The following is a 17,188-nucleotide window of genomic DNA, read 5'->3' on the forward strand; positions in this document are numbered from 1 at the left end:
TACTATGTAATGCAGACAAATGAAATACTGAAAAGCTGTTGCATGAAAAACAATGAAAGCTTGACATGAGCATTATGAATATACACCACTTTACATTTATTAAAATATTTCTTATAAAAATACTGTATGTCACACACACTATCTGCACAGTAAACACACTGAAAGAGGGTCTCTCTTACCAGAATTTCATACAGACTGTGAATGCTTCACAAGTCATTGTCTTGCCCTTGTAGTGGTTATTATGGTGTGGAATTAGTGATACAACATATCTTATACAACCTGATACCATGACAATGATCTTTAGTCACTTATCACCTCACATCAGTTATGAGGCTCAGCAATATCTCGCTCATAAAGTCTCTCCTAATAAAGTGAAGCACCTACTGTATATGTAACAACTACGCATTCTGCTTTGAAACATTTAAATAGCTAGAGGCAAAAAAAAAGGCAAATAAACGGATTTGTTGACTACGGGCCTATTCACCATCCTCCTAAGCTATTCACCCTTGCACGCCAATGGAATGAAATTACAGAGACCACTGAAACAGCCCTAGTGTCCTCTCACTCTTCTGTCACACAATCACTGCTAAACTGAGGGTGAGGAGTTCACCAGAGAACTTAAAAATGTTTCTTACAGTAATCTGATGTGTAAATCTGGTTGTAGAGGAATCCTAGCTCTGGTCCAGGGTGTTAGTGCGTTCCTTTGGTCCACACATAGTTGAGGGGGTTCCTCTAGTAATGCCCTGGACCAGAGCTAGAGGGATCCCTGCATTACTCAAAGTTAATTTTAAAAACCCACCCATCCTTAGCCCTTTTTTAGTAACAGTACATCTTTATCTGCTTGTGTTGATCCTTGCTCCGTCTGTAGCTCCCCCCCCCCCCTTTAGTAATGGTACACTTTAATCTGGTTGTTGTCATCCAGGCTCAGCTGGACCAGTCCACTCATAGTTGGGGGGGTCCGATAACGCGTGAACAGAGGTCTGATGAAAACCTGTTAAGGAAATGTACAAGACTGAACCAAGCTCCATTATAAGTTGTTCAATGTTGTGTGTGTAAGTATGTTTACAGAAGGATACACACTGGGGTCTTTCCTGCGCGTCTCCAGCCATCTCTTGTTGCCATCGATCATACCCTGTAGCCTCTGGCCATCCATCTCCACTGATTTAGGCTGCATTGAGGACAGACTACGAGCCTGCTCACTAACACACACAAACACACATTTCTTTAGTACCTTCATTCAACAAGATATACTACTGTGAAAGGGATGAGTGACAGTTGAGTAAAAAAAATCATATTTACCTTGCAGGACTGTACCCTGAATAAAGTGCATTGGTCCTCAATGAACTGGTGGCTATGGGCTCAATAGGAGCCCCTATGGAAGAAGGGACAAAGATAAGTGTAGTCTTAAACCAATAAACCAACAACTCACCCTACCTGAAACTACACAAACACTGAACAGAGAGTTCTTCAGACGACATAATTAAATAGAACGCATATTTAATATAACATATATGATATTGTAGCTCTTTGGTTCAGATGTACCAGGGAAGAGCTTGGCCCAGCGGCTGTTGAGCAGGTCCTCAGAACCCCGTGGCTGGGTGGAGGTGCTGTGGGGGGCCCACGCCCAGGAGGGCCCAGACAAAGGCATGGAGAGCTGTGAAAGAGGCATTGAGGTGGGGGTGCGGGGCTGGGAGAGGGGCAGGGGTAGGGGGAGAGGCTGGTAAGGGGTCTGGCGTTGGGTCAGGGAGCCCAGGGCACCCAGGACTGTGTTGAGCTGGCCAGAGATGTGCTGAAGCGACTCGGTTAAGTGCTGCACCTTAGCTGGCACTGTGGGCTCTCCACCTAGAGTGGAGAGATAGAGAGGGAAAGAGAGAGGGAGAGAGAGTGCTTGAGTGAAAGGGAGCGAATGTCAGAAAACGAGAAGAAAGAGGGAGAAAAGCAAGGGACGAGGTGTGAAAGAAAGGAAGGAAGGAGTGCGTGAAAGGGGAAAAAAGGAGGAACAATGAAGGGGGAGAGAGAGAGAGTATGATAAGAATATGGCAGAGGAGGAGTACAGGCCTTCCTGTTGTGAGTGTGTAAGGAATGAATATTCCCGTATGTCTGTCTCTCTCACCTAGGCCATCATGGCCGTTGCTGACGCTGCTCATATCTGATTCAGTCACATCAAAGGTCACCTTCCTATCAGCCGCTAGTCTGTCCTGGTCATCATAGTAGTGATGATGGGAGACCTGGGCAAGGGAAAGCAAGAGAAAAAACTAACTCCATACTTTTGTACTTGCCTTTCTAACACTAACACTTGTCTTCTCTTACTATCACTGATTTTGCTGATAACTGCTTTATTGAGGAAAGTTTTACTTACAATGATTGTGATATGCGATTGTCTTACCTAGCTACCTTAAGTTAAATGCACTGACTGTAAGTCGCTCTGGATAGGAGTGTCTGCTAAATGACAAAAATGTAATGTAAAAACGCATACACAATATGTATGTGTACAACACATTAGGAACCTAATATTGAGGTGCACCCCCATTTGCCCTCAGAACAGCCTCAATTCGTCAGGGCATGGACTCTACAAGGTGTTGAAAGCGTTCCACAGGGATGCTGGCCCATGTTGACTACAATGCTTCCCACAGTTGTGTCAAGTTAGCTGAATGTCCTTTGGGTGATGGACCATTCTTGATACACACTGGAAATTGTTGAGTGTGAAAAACCCAGCAGCGTTGCAGTTCTTGACACAAACCGGTACACCTGGCCCCTACTACCACACCCCGTTCAAAGGCACTTCAATATTTTGTCTTGCCCATTCACCCTCTGAATGGCACAGATACACAATCCATGTCTCAATTGTCTTAAGGCTTAAAAATCCTTCTTTAACCTGTCTCCTCCCCTTCATCTACACTGATTGACGTGGAATTAACAAGTGACATCAATAAGGGATCATAGCTTTCACCTGGATTCACTTGGTCCAGTCTGTCATGGAAAGAGCAGGTGTTCTTAATGTTTTGTCCACTCAGTGTATAGTGTGTTGTTTATTAGCAATCTATTCCAGTATGTATAAGGTTATGTGCATGGTATGTAGTATAGGTGGTGTACAGGGGACAGGATATGTGGTATATAAAGGTTTTCTGGTGTCGTAATAAAGCACCTCTTCAGCTACAGAGCTCTCTAGCTGTTGCAGTCTCTCCTCCTTCCTGCGTAACAACGAGTTCCCCCTCTGTACAGTCACCCGCAACTCCTCCACGTCACTGGCCTCCTGAGGAACAGAAGAGGAAACGAAGGAGAGACAGAGAGGGAGAGACAGAGAGGGAGAGAAAGAGAGAGAGATTCAGGGACAGTTACACACGGTAGTCATGCATACTCTCTCACTTCATGAATGTTAAACACAAGGGCACTGGGGCAGAGTGTAGGAGTCTATAAGGGATAAGGGAGTCACACTTACACGTACCTGCTGCAGGTTCCTGTACATCTCCTGTGTGGCCTGGGTTTGGGTGGTGGTGCTGGGGTACTGAGAGGAGCTGGACCGGGCCTGGGCTAGCTGCAGCGCTGTCTGTCTTTCCCTCAGACGACCACTCTCCCTCTCCAGGAAGCGCCGGGCCTTCTGCAGGGACAGCCCCTCAGAGGAGATATACTGACGCAAGCTGGGAGAGGGACAGGAAGAGGGAGACACACACAGGCACACACACACACACACACACACACACACACACACACACACACACACACACACACACACACACATAGAAGTTAGTCAGGATAGAAGGGTGCAACATGCATGCTCTGACTCACACACACACGCACACACATACTCGTCCAAGCTGCTCTCGCTGTCTCTGGAGATGGGGGAGAGAGGCGGTTCTTTCAGGTCTTCCACATGCAGCACTTTCTCCCGTCCAGCAGTAGAGGGCGCTGCCTCGCTATCCTTCCTCTCCACCTCCTCATCTGTTCTGTCCAGTCTAGAGGGCCTCTTGATCTCACTCTGCTCCAGATCACTGCAATATAATCATATGTTCGTCACTGAGAAAGTACTGGTATTGGGATAACATTGAACCATTAGTATGACTTGATCAACCGCTTGACAAAGAGCTCAGTAGTCTGGCAAGCTAGACTTGAAGTCTCACATTAAGTCTGGAAGACATGCTACTGCCAGCTGCAAGATGACAATGAAACAGGAGTGAACGGAGGTTGACCCCAACTAACAGGCCAAGTGTGTGTGTGTGTGTGTGTGTGTGCGTGTGTGTACCTGACTCTGCGGCTCAGACTCTCACAGCGCTCCTGCAGCAGCTCCACCTTGCTCTCCAGCCGGTCCCGCTCCTCCTTCATCCTCCTGCTCTCCTCCTTCGCTTTGTCCCTCTCCTCCCTCGCTCTCTCCGCCTCGTCTCTCGCTTTGGTCCTCTCCTCCCTCGCTCTCTCCGCCTCCTGCCTCGCCCTATCCCTCTCTTCTTTCACCCGCTCCAGATCCTCTCTCAGTCCATCTCTCTGCTGCATGACTCGAGGCAGAGCCTGAAAACATCACAGGCTTAATATCTACAGCATGATGAAGACAGAGGTGGTGATGATGATGATGATGATGAATCCTCACCTCTATCTCATCCTCTTCATCCCCAAGCTGCTGCCTCCTCTTCTTCAAATTCGCTGCCTGAAAAGTGCCAAACGTATATGTCCTTTAATCAACAGCGCCCAACCACATACAGTAATCAATCAATCCATAGCCTAGGACAAGCGTTTCAGATAGTCACGAATACACATATCAATGCAACAGTGATTGATTGATTACCTGGGTCTTCAGTATTGCCTCCTGGCTCTTCAGTTCTCTGGCCCTCAGCTCCAGCTTGTCCCCCAGCTCCTGAATCTCTGCCTCCTGAGGGATGACATACTTTAGGTGTTTAGAGATGATACATGGGAGTGTGTGTGTGTGTGTGTGTGTGTGTGTGTGTGTGTGTGTGTGTGTGTGTGTGTGTGTGTGTGTGTGTGTGTGTGTGTGTGTGTCTCTCTGTCCTCACCTTGCGTGTGTGTGTCTGGCGGGTCTTGGAGAGCTGGGTGTCTAGCTGTGTACGGAGTCTCTCCAGCTGGGTGCTGTGGACGGCCAGCAGGCGATCTCTCTCCTCCTGCAGGGCACACAGCAACTGCTCCCTTTGGACAGCCTCCTGGAGGACAAACACACACACATGCAGACATGCGCACACACACACGCACGCACGCACACACACACACAAATAGATCATGAGTTACTTTCCACAATATTTAACTGCAGCATTACATGTAAGGACAGTGCAGAGGCAACAGCCAAAGCAACAATGACAGTAGCAGCTGGCAGTTACAAGAAGCTGTGACCTTTGAACTGTGTCTCACCTGGTCCACATGATTCTCTCTGATAGAGTTGAGTTCTCTGCGGTGGTCGTCTTTGAGCTGCTCCAGCTTCCTGGCGTGGTCACGCTGCACTTCCTCCCTCACTTCCTGGAGCACGTCTGCCAACTGGACCAAGACACAGTGAGTGGGAGGGATACATAATGTCACAACACTCTACATAGGGTTTAGACTGACATACTGTTATAATACTGTAATATGTGTATATGCAGTGAGTGAGATGAGGGGCTAAGGTTTTGTGTGGGAAGTAATGTGTGTGTGTGTGTGTGTGTGTGTGTGTGTGTGTGTGTGTGTGTGTGTGTGTGTGTGCTCTCTCACCTCTCTTTGGTACTCTGCTAGATGCTGCTCTGGGCTACGAGGGCTCTTCAACTCCCTCCGCCTCTCACTGGCACTGCTTCTCCCCTAAGGAACACAACAACACACTGTGTGACACACACACACACACACACTATCCTAGACTCACTCCATGTATTTCCCACACAAAAACTCAAACACATGAGTCCAGACAGTTCACATTCAGTTGTTTCGAGTACAGGTGTGTATTGGAAGGCCCCTCTCCTATACCTCCACCTCTCCCTTCTCCCACCCCCATCGCCACTCTCCCCTCCCCCTCTCTCACCTCCTGTTTGAGGGAGCTGAGTTGCTCCTCCCGCTCCCCAAGCAGTCTCCGCTTCTCTGCATGTAGCTCCTCCTCTGACTCCTCCCTCAGTCGCTCCAGGTCCCGCCTCCTCTGGGCCGCTATCCTCTCTCGCTCCGCCTCTCTCTCCGCCTCCAGGGTGGCACGCAGCTCCCTCAGCATCGCCTCGCCCTCCTCCCTGATAAAAACAACACACACACAAACAAACGTAGCAAGCACGCACACACACACAATCATTTCTAGCTCAAATATTTTTTTGTCTTGTTTTTTACAGTGACCAAGCAGTATTGCTATACCTACTGTATGTGTAGTAAGAATAGTATAGCCTAGGCACAGAATAGTTATGTGACGTAGTGTCATATTAATACGGCTATGGTCGCTGGGCATGTGATCTAAGGGTCAGTGCAGCACTCCAGGGAGATGGCTGTCATGCCAATGAATGTGTGTGTGTGCTTAAGCAGATGGATGAATAGTAGAGAGAGATGAGATGAGTCACCTGACAGTGCGTTGCTGGTTCTCTCTCTCCCTCCGGGCCGTCTCCCTCAGCTCCAGTAGCCTGCTTTCAGACTCCACACTCAGCCTGCTCTCCTCTTCCCTCCCCTTACTCTGGAGCCTCTGCCTCAGGCTCCTGGAAGACCGGTCAGGACAAGGACACACACACACAGCAGCGGGTGAGATAACCAGCACTGTCACACAGGCCTAAGCATCAACATTGAGTCACATCCTCACACATCACAGGGCATTAGAGGGCAGGAAGCATCACAGCTCACAAATACTACTATAACAGTGGAGAGTGAGGGAGGTTGACTACTCTGTGGCCTGCTGCCTGAAGGCCTACCTGACCCTCTCCTCGCTCTCCTCCTTCAGCCTCCGTTCCTCCTCTTCCTCCTCCCGCCTCAGCTCCTCCTGAAGGAAGCGCACCTTCTCCTGCCTCTCGCGCAGCGCACGCTCCTTCTCCTCCTTTATCTCCCTCTCAGTCTTCCTCCTCTCCTTCTCCCTCTCCTCCTCCTCCTGGGCCCTTCTGCTGTCCTCCCCCTGTCTGGGGGCTTCCTCCTGGTTGTGGGCGTGGGGGCTCCTAACCAGGCGGCCTCTGGAGGTGTCAGGACGCTGGATCCCCTGGACTCCCGGCACCCCTAGGCTGGCGCTGGTGCTGACCCCCTCGGCACGCGGCCGGGGCTCCGGCTCAGAATGGGAGGACCCTGTGTCCTGATGGGCTTCACTGGGCTGGCTGGGGGGCCTGTCCTCCATTGCTGGATCCTCCCTGCCTGCAGCATGGAGACGCCTGCAGAGTGGGGGCGGGGAGAGAGAGAGAGAGAGAGAGAGAGAGAGAAAGGGGAGGGAAGTCAGATAAATTACTTGTCTCAGCTCTAGACTTGCTGATCTGTGCCAGAGGCAGACTACTGCACCAATGACAATGACATTATGCTTGTATCACAATGTGTGTTCCAAATTTCAAATCCGGAAATATGGGCATTTATCAGAATCAGAAAGGCTTGTCTGCCAACCTCTCTGCAGCTTCTGCCCTCTTCCTCCGTTCCTTCTCCTCCTCCGCACTGACTTTCACTTTCCCCTCGTCTTCCTGGAGAAAATATACTTTTTTTTAGATGAATAGCAAACGCTAACATCTAACTCTACATGGCATGATGTGAGTCTTACTCTCAAAATAAAAGAACGGTACAAACTGTGCCTACAAACTCGACAGCCAGACAACCACTGTGACTGAGAACACCCAAGTGAGGAAGGAGGTGAAGAGGAGAACCAGGGTGAAGAGGGGTGAGCGAGTGAGAAAAAGAAAGGAGAGGAAGAGAAGGAGAGGAGGAGAAAGTGTGGTACCTGCAGGCGTGGACTAACAGCAGGGAAAAGATCCTTCAGCTCCAGGACTTTCTCTGACAACTTGGAGCCAAAACCAGACTAAAGGGAAAATGGAACACAACACTGTTAGTCTTTACTAAACATTCCCTTTGATAATATCTGTTAAAATTGTACATTATAAAGTATCTATTCTATAGGCCTATCTATAGGGACATGTTCTCAATCCATAAAAAAGTACCTTGAGGTCCTCAGTGGAGGAGGATGCCACCTCGATGTGCTCGCTGGCCTCGGACTGTTGATGTAAACACACACTCAGTCACTGACATGAAGCATAGTGCCACCGTATCACCTCAACACCGTGTACACACACACACACACAGACAGACACACACACACAGACGCATGCACTCACACACAGACAGATAGAAAACATGGATGCATGCTGCCCTTCTCAGCGACACACACCCAGTCAAACAGGAGGACACACACAGCAACTATGAAGGCTACCGTAGTAGGGCAAAGCAAGTACAGCAGCAAAGGGACAATACACTAGTCAACAGCACAGAGCAGCCATCCCATGGCTTGATCAGCAAAGCTTGGGCAGACAAGAGGAAAAGAGTCAGACAAAATGCCCCTACCACTCAGACACAGGGCTGGTCAAGCAGGCAGTAGACAAAGAAACAATGGCTACAGCACTGCAGTTTGGACAGAGGACGGGGCTACCTTTGGGGCTGTCTGAGATGGTGGGCAGCTAGGGGGCTGGCTGAGAGGATGGGGCTGCCTTTGGGGCTGGCTGAGAGGATGGGGCTGCCTTGGGGGGCTGGCTGAGAGGATGGGGCTGCCTTGGGGGCTGGCTGAGAGGATGGGGCTGCCTTGGGGGGCTGGCTGAGAGGATGGGGCTGCATGGGGGGCTGGCTGAGAGGATAGGGCTGCAGTTCTCAGCTCTGGAGGAAGAGGGATGAATGCAAAACTGGCAAGGGGACCAGAATATTCCAATCCAGTCCTCAGGGGCTCAAGTGTTAGAAGCCCAATGGCTGGAGGTTTGGTGGACTGGCAAAAACATGTGTAAAGACCAAAGACACCAATGTGATGTGAGAGGGAGACTGGGGTGCTGGATTCACCAGGGTTGGGACTTGGGACACACACAGCCCCTCAGGGAATGGATTGGTGTCTCCTTTGGCTGAGAGAGGGGCAGAGGTGCATGCAGAGTGGGAGCACACAGGGCAGGGGCCACGACATGGTCAAAGCACACCAAACCCCTACCTCTGCTGGTAGAGGGCTGTGTTTGGGCACATTCTTCTTCTTCCCCACATACACCTCCATTTTGTCACTTTGTTTAAGGTTCGCTAACTTCTTCTTCTGCCCCAGTGACCTAGCTTGGACCGTTTGTGGTTTGAATCTCTCGATTACTTCCTCTGAGCTTGTGGATGTTTTTGGTTTCAGTGAGGCTTGCATGGTCTGAATGCAGTTTTCCACCACCTCATCGCTGTCTTCTTCAAGTTTGTCTCCTTCCTTTTCTTTTCCTTCGCTTTTGACGCACCTCTCCACCTCATCCTCACTGCTCTCCTCTCCTTCACTAGCCCATTTTTCACTCAGCAAGCATCTCTCTAAGACTTTGTCACTTTCCTCCCCTTCCTCACTTTTCACACACCTCTCCACCACCTCACTCTCGCCCTCCTCAGCCTCCTCTTCCTCACTTTTCACACACCTCTCCACCACCTCACTCTCGCCCTCCTCAGCCTCCTCTTCCTCACTTTTCACACACCTCTCCACCACCTCACTCTCCCCCTCCTCAGCCTCCTCTTCCTCACTTTTCACACACCTCTCCACCACCTCACTCTCGCCCTCCTCAGCCTCCTCTTCCTCACTTTTCACACACCTCTCCACCACCTCACTCTCTCTCTCTTCAGCCTCTCCTTTACACCCCTCCTCCTTCTCTTCCTCACACCTCTCCACCACCTCACTCTCTCCCTCCTCAGCCTCAACTTTGCCTTCCTCCTCTTCCACCTCCTCCTCTTTCAACCACCTCTCAACCACTTCATCACTATCCTCATCTCCCTTTGCCTCATCTTCCTCCTCTATACTGTCTCTGACAGTCTCTTCCTTCCTTTCCACATGCTTGCTTTTGAAATATCTCTCCACCACTACCTCACTTTCCTCTTCATCTCCTCCCTCCATCTCCTCCGCCTCTTTAATATATCTCTCTACTACCTCATCACTCTCTTCCTCCTGTTCCCCCTCTTTTTCCTCTCCTTCTTCCTCACTTTTATTGCATCTGTCAACTCCCTCACCACTCTCTTCTGCTTTTTGTTCTTCCTCACTTTTTACACTGCTCTCAACTAGCTCATTGCTTTCCTCCACCTGTTTGTCATGCTCTACTTCTAGCTCTTCATTGTTAACACGTCGCTCTACTACCGCATCACTCTCTTCTTGCTCTCCAAGATATCTCTCTCTCATTTCATCACTTCCTTCTTCTTCCTCCTTTTTATTGACATTCTCAACAACATCACCAGTCCCCTCTTCCTCCCCTTCCCCCTTTTCCTCACTCTTTATGACCTCATCACTTTCCTCCTCTCCCTCCTCCAACTTTTCTTCACACTCTACCTCCTCACTGACCTCAGTCTCAACGTCCTTGCCCTCCTCTCCCTCCTCCTCCTCTTCCTCTCCTTTCTTCCTCTCACTCGCTTGTCCCTCTTCTCCCTGGTCCTCCTCTTCACCTCCTTCCTCCTCAGCCACACTCTCTCCGTCCTCTCCCCACCCCTCCTCATAATCTGGCTCACCACTGTCTCTAGTTTTAGCAGGCTGGGGGTCTGGGGTAGAGGGGCAGACCCCAGCACTACTGCAGTCCCTGCTGCCTCCGCGTGGTGGGGAGGAGAGGAGGTGGCGTCCACGAAGGGAGTCCTTGGTTGGAAGGGGAGGATGGTGGCACCCGGAGAGAAAGGGGGTTGGGGAGGACAAAATATTGTGACAAGGAGAAGACACAGGGACCTGACCGGCATGCAAACCACTCACACATTCCGTAGGTAGAGCTCATCGAAAGAGAACAGTCATGTCAACAACAACAAACAACACAGAGAAGTGTTACAAAATCAGAGGAAGTACACAGTTAAATACACACACCCACCCAGACAGACCTCTAAGACCAACGTGAGGGGTGATCAAATGAAAGACTCAGACAGCAAACAAACAAACAGTGACAAACAGAAAGAAACAGTGGCAGCCGTGACCATAGCACAGCTCCCATTGACACAACATCTACACAACCAGGAAGAGATACAGACACAAGAACCAAAACACATGTTTAGAGTCACACACACACACACTTATGAGAGTTGATAAATGACAAAGATGTTATGTCTCAATTAATGAATAGGCATACACCGTTTCCCAATGATAGCTTACACTTACAATCCCTCAAGTGTTGGTTTTGGTTAAAGGCAATCTAGTACACAAGAGCAGTTCTATCTAGGTCTGCATCTCGTGATCTCTCTTCAGATAGATCAGATAACATAGTCATGGGTTTGAGACTGTTCAATATATCTAAGTATGTAGTTTAAACTACTAGAAAGTCCTAAAACTGACATACACCACCTGATTGACAGTGGGATGAAAAGAGAGAAAGAGACAGTGAGAGAAGTACTAGATTGAGCCACATCAGTAGTGTGTGTGTTACCTGTTGAGAGGGGGGGTCAGGGATGTGCTCTCCAGACAGGGCCAGGTCCTGTAGCTCTGGTTCTGTCCTCTCCTCTAGTGGGGCCACTCCACTGGCCTCACTGTCCTGTTAGCCACACAACACACAGGGTGACACACACATGGTTGAGCCTAAATCCATTGTACAAAGAGGTTTTCTAATGTAATAATGACATGGGACTGTGCTTATCTGCACTGGTATCATATACTGATGGAGTTGAAAGTAGGTGAAAAGTCCCAAGGGGGCTATGCCATAAAATAGAAATGTTCTGTGAAATGCTTCACAGTTCAAGTTGAGTGGTAGGTGTGTTATGTAATGTTATGAGCATGGTATGTGTTCTGTTAGGAGTATGGAATGACCCCTATTTGATGTTCTTGTGCTGTGTTATTGTGCATGATGAAGAAGGTGATGTACCTCATACTGCAGCCCTCCTCCCAACGCATCCAAGTCCAGGTGCAGGTTCTGTAACAGTCTGGCCGAGCCACAAGGACTCTGCAAACAGCATGACAGTCATACATCTAACTTACACTCCACTAATTAAACACTTTCGTTCTCCAAAAATTCTGTTTCACAGTGCCCTGTTCTGGTATGCACGTTGCCAGTTGAAAGACGTACCAGCTGCTCATCCTCTGAGATGATATCCTCATCATCGAACCCAGGCAGAGAGAAAGCCACACGCTCCTCCTGTCGCCCTCCCAGTAGACTGGACCCCAAGCTTGAGAGAGGACCCTTGGGGGAGGGAGGGAGGGATGAAGGAAGGGAGGGAGGAAGTGAATGACGAGAGAGAGAGAGAGAGAGAGAGAGAGAGAGAGAGAGAGAGAGAGAGAGAGAGAGAGAGAGAGAGAGAGAGAGAGAGAGAGAGAGAGAGAGAGAGAGAGAGAGAGAGAGAGAGAGGGAGGGAGGGAGGGAGAGAAATAGTGAGGTAAAAGGTTAAGGACTCTCTACAGCACACTATAAGCATAAGGGTAATACAGTACATAAGGTAATTAACAATCATTCTTTTTCATCAAGGTGAAAGCTCTTACCCCAAGGGGACTCTTCAGGGGCTCCAGCCCTCCAGAGCTGCCCAGGGACCCCCTCAAGGCCGGGCCATCAAGATCCCGTAGAGGAGCAAGGCTCCCCAGGCTCCCCAACGGGGCCTGCAGGGGCCCAAGGGCCAAGCTCAATGGCTGAGAGAGAGAGAAACACGTTAACACATATGTTGTGTAGAGAGGGGTCAGGTTAATAGTAATCATCATGATATTCAAGGATCTTATCGAAACGGAGTCAAATTTGGCATCATTCATCTGCTTCTACCAATCCTTCTCATGTGACTCCAACAATTCCTTTACGCTCTGAGCCTATGTCTTACTATTGCCTGTCTGTAATCTGTGGTCCTACCTGCCGACTCCCTGCACTGCCCTGCCCTACAGGATCAGCCATGCTCTCTCCCATCCCCTGTCTCTCGGCTGAGAGGTAGGGGGACATGGGGCCAGGGGAGAGACAGAGAGGGGCCATGTAGGGCACGAGGTCCTGCTCACTGTCCCTGGCATCAAGTAAGTGAACTCCTGGGATGAACTTTCCCTCCTGCTTGGCTTGGCTTTCTCTTCCCTCATATGTTTTCATCATCACTGCCCCAGGTGTAGAATGACCATATGAAGGCAATTGGGGTTCAATAGCCTTTCCTTCCTCTACCTCCACTTCTAAACAGACCACCTTGTCGCTGAAATCACTACTGCTCTCCCTACCGTCTTCTGCTGCCCCCCTCCATTCCACCACCTCCTCAGTGACAAAGCCCTCTGCTCCCCCCTCGAGACTACCATGACTAACTGCATCAGCTTGGCTCTGTGTGACATCAGTGGGCCCTGGGCCAAACCCCACTGCCCTGTCCCATTCCTCATCGTATAGCGCTAGCCCCCATGTCAGTTTGAACCCCCTCCCAGGGGTGTTGGGAGGGTGTGAGGAGACAGGTGGAGGCTGAGTCTCTGGGACTGGGTCAGAGAAAGCTCTGGAGAAGCCAGGAGAAAGGCCCAGGATCTCTTGGGCATCCGCTAGGGCCTTACTGCAGCAGACAGACCCACCCAGGGGGGAGAGAGGAGATACAGCCCAGGTGAGAGGAGAGAGGGTGGACAGGTGGGATAGTGGAGCTAAGCTGGGGGGTGCTGTATTAGAGAGGGCAGCATAGCTGACGTTCAGGGGGGAGAGAGGGGGCTGGGTGGGTGCAGAGGGTCCCTGTAATCCAAGAGTGGCCTTCCCTGTTTCTGTCTGGCTCTCCTTCAATGCAGGACTTTCCCCTTTGAATACAGACTGTTAAGAAAGGATACACATAGGAAATGGAGAACGACTTAGGACAATGACTTGTTTATTACTCTATTACCACTACGATAATCACTATATCGGTATATCTGTATCACCTAGCAACTCAGGGGCATGAAGCAACCAAGCAGAAGTATGTGACTGTTGTGTTGATGACCAAGACAATATAATATAATAATGTATTGGTCCAGCCAAGCCACTCTTTGTACTTTGTTTCCTTTCTACTATTTACAGCATTTTCTGCTACGCCTCAGTGACAAAGTGGAATAGCCGTGCTTCTTTGACATGATTTAGAATTCAAGTTATTTCAAGACCAATACATCTACACACAACAGCACTGCAGTGTTGTGAGTCACTTCATGCGCTTGGTGTATTTCAGAACATAACAACGCCCACTCACTCCTGGAGGTTTCAGGAGCTCTTGGTCTTTCTCCTTCTTCTTTTTCTCCTTCTTATCTTTTTTCTTCTTCTTCTCCTTTTTAGCGGCGGTGGTGGGGGGCCCGTGGGGCTGGGTGCCGGCTCGTTCGCGCTCCTGTTTTACCAGGCTGCGGTATTGTTCGTCACACGGGTGGTCCCAGGTGGACTGGCCCGAGGAGAAGTTGAAGTAGTACACGTCCCCCGTCACGTCCTGACTGCGAGAGGAGGGAGAGGAGGGGGTCACTTCAGCACCTCAGAGCCCAGAGAAGGGAGAAGAGACCAGTGAACGTTAAAATAACAGTGGCACTAACAGTGGGATTTGAGAAACCATTCACTGAACTAGGCCAGCTAGGAAGGATCTCTAGAGTAGGAAAGATGTGGAGAAAGTGGTTTTCCTTTGACAGGTTGATTGTAGGTGTATATGGTGTCTGGGAATCCTGGGCAGTCTACCACTGTTGACACACTACTAGGGGCCAGAGATGGAGTCAATGTCAGGTGTCTTCAAACTCAGATCATAGTAAAAAAGACTGTGAATCGAGACCACGACCAAGACACAACTGATCCATGCAAGACAAGGGTGACATTGTGATGAGTCAGTATGACCAAATCTGTGTTATTTGTGGTTAATGAATCACTATCGAAAAAGTACTGTTAAAAATAAAACACAAAGTACTGTTTTACTGCAATTAATTGGAGTAGCACAAAAAGCATCCCCCCTCTACAAATGTGTTGACACACACAAATTCACCACACAGGTGAGAATATTTGTGTTCGGTTTCAAATTCACTTGAGTGAATGTTACCGACCGACGCCACCATGTTCAGACTCCATTTCTGTTATAGTGGCAGATGCCTGCCTGCTTACCAGGGTTTCCATTCGGCAGGCAGTGGGGCAACAATGCCCTCCCTGGCCAGCCATAGGAGCTCTGACTCCTGATTGGGATCAATGCCAATCTCTCGTGCGTACTCGTGGATCTCTGACAGGGGAGGGGAAGAAAGCAGTGAGGAAAATATCCAGCTAACATTACATTACTTCTCACACAACCAAAATAAGTTAGTGAACGTGTCATGAAGCACAGCATGTGTCTTATCTATGTAAAACAGAGCATTGCTTGGTTTTGAGATGTGCCTATGTGTTTGATGCTTGTGTAGTTCTGTTTCAGCAATGTAGCATACAGTCTACTGATCTGTCAACTAGAAACGGAGCCATACTGCCCTTCTGTATCCTTCCTCTCTACCTTGTTCAGAGGGGATATAGCTCTCATCGTAGTCCTCTTCCAGGATCAGCTGGTCTCCAATTTGTAGAGCAGCAGCTGCTGTCATGGTTACTTAGGGGGAAAATAGTCATGTTGTAGATGCCATTTGAACATTTTAGCTTGGTTGAATTGAATTTGCAAGTAGCGCATGCATCACTACAAACCAAACCCTATATGGGACCTCTATTTGTGTACAGTCCTATGGGCAGTGGTGGAAAAAGCACCCAATTGTCATACTTGAGTAAAAGTAAAGATACCTTAATAGAAAATGACTCAAGTAAAAGTGAAAGTCACCCAGTAAAGTACTACTTCAGTAAAAGTATAAAAGTATTTGGTTTTAAATATACTTAAGTATCAAAAGTAAATGTAATTGCAAAAATATACTTAAGTATCAAAAGTTAAAGTAAATGTATAAACTACAATACTGGTCAGAAGTTTTAGAACACCTACTCATTCAAGGGTGTTTCTTTATTTGTTACTATTTTCTACATTGTAGAATAATAGTGAAGACATCAAAACTATGAAATAACACATATGGAATCATTTAGTAACTAAAAAAGTGTTAAACTAATCAAAATATATTTTATATTTGAGATTCTTCAAATAGCCACCCTTTGCCTTGATGACAGCTTTGCACACTCTTGGCATTGTCTCAATTCTCTCAACCAGCTTCATGAGGTAGTCACCTGGAATGCATTTCAATTAACAGGTGTGCCTTCTTAAAAGTTAATTTGTGGAATTTCTTTCCTTCTTAATGCCTTTGAGACAATCAGTTTGTGACACTTTTGGGTGTCAGGAAAATGTTAATATTCTTTAGGAATGTAGTTTAGTAAAAATTGTCAAAAATATAAATAGTAAAGTACATATACCCCAAAAACTACTTAAGTATTTTTACTTAAGTACATTACACCACTGCCTTTGGGTCTATGCTATTGGGTTTTGGCTAGCTAAGTCGTGTAGCTAGTCACAATGAAGAACCCTTTACCACAGTTAAAAGGGGAAACCTTTTCAATTTAAAACTAAAAGAGGGTAGCGGGAGTTAACGTTAGTTAGCTAACTTAGCGAGTTAAAACTACAGTATATTTACCTTTTAGCTAGCTAGTACGTGTAGTTAGCTAACGTAAGTTTAGCTACATGTCGAGCTAGCTAGCTACATTAGCTAGTTGGCCGTTTAAATTAGAATAACTGTCGACATGGTTTTATAGCTAGATCGCTGGCTAACGTTAGGTTTCCTGACAGACCAAGGCGGGGTGGTGTCACATCTCAGAGGAAAACGTTAGCTAGCTAACGTTACTGTAGTTAGTAGTAACGTTAGCATATTGGCTAGCTAGAAACTTCAACTTGGACAAAAAAAATACGATTTACCTACCTAACTACAAGTTATTCTCCTGTCCCAGTAAGGGCAAGATTAATCAAGTGCGATTATAATCGACAATTTCCCTTGAGTAGATTGGTTGCACTGGGTCTGCAACCACAACATATCAAATCAGAATCCCCTGATGGAGCTTCCAGGGACGCTTTAGTCAGTTTCCGGTTCTATCATCCCTAGCAACCACGTAGCACCCGCCTACCACTCAGAAATATCGCGGTACTAGTAGATTGGACAACAGTGATGCAGAGGACACCTCTCATTGGCAGTGATGCAGAGGACACCTCTCATTTGATCTAATCACTGCCCCTCAAATTATTTACAGTACTGTAATTTACTAGCTAGTAC

General features: G+C 48.2%; 1 protein-coding gene across 1 annotated transcript; it reads right to left on the reverse strand.

The window, feature by feature from the left end:
• Window positions 1-189: 189 nt before the first annotated feature.
• LOC311101716 (uncharacterized protein) lies at window positions 190-16,962 on the reverse strand. Its single transcript, XM_084142880.1, has 28 exons — window positions 16,841-16,962; window positions 15,454-15,543; window positions 15,081-15,192; window positions 14,200-14,431; window positions 12,530-12,673; window positions 12,120-12,233; window positions 11,919-11,996; window positions 11,487-11,591; window positions 8,052-8,105; window positions 7,835-7,912; window positions 7,507-7,580; window positions 6,840-7,283; window positions 6,498-6,629; window positions 5,984-6,179; window positions 5,683-5,766; window positions 5,350-5,472; window positions 5,001-5,144; window positions 4,775-4,858; window positions 4,580-4,636; window positions 4,241-4,500; window positions 3,807-3,989; window positions 3,440-3,638; window positions 3,146-3,253; window positions 2,114-2,228; window positions 1,543-1,842; window positions 1,300-1,372; window positions 1,077-1,199; window positions 190-980 (listed from the first exon to the last, which is right to left on the reverse strand). Exons 2-28 carry the CDS (start codon window positions 15,536-15,538, stop codon window positions 884-886), a joined length of 3,798 nt encoding a protein of 1,265 aa, XP_083999006.1. The 5' UTR covers window positions 15,539-15,543; window positions 16,841-16,962; the 3' UTR covers window positions 190-883.
• Between the last annotated feature and the right edge of the window lie 226 nt (window positions 16,963-17,188).

This window comes from Coregonus lavaretus, assembly GCF_964263955.1.
Source record: "Coregonus lavaretus genome assembly, chromosome: 26".
Classification (NCBI taxonomy): domain Eukaryota; kingdom Metazoa; phylum Chordata; class Actinopteri; order Salmoniformes; family Salmonidae; genus Coregonus; species Coregonus lavaretus.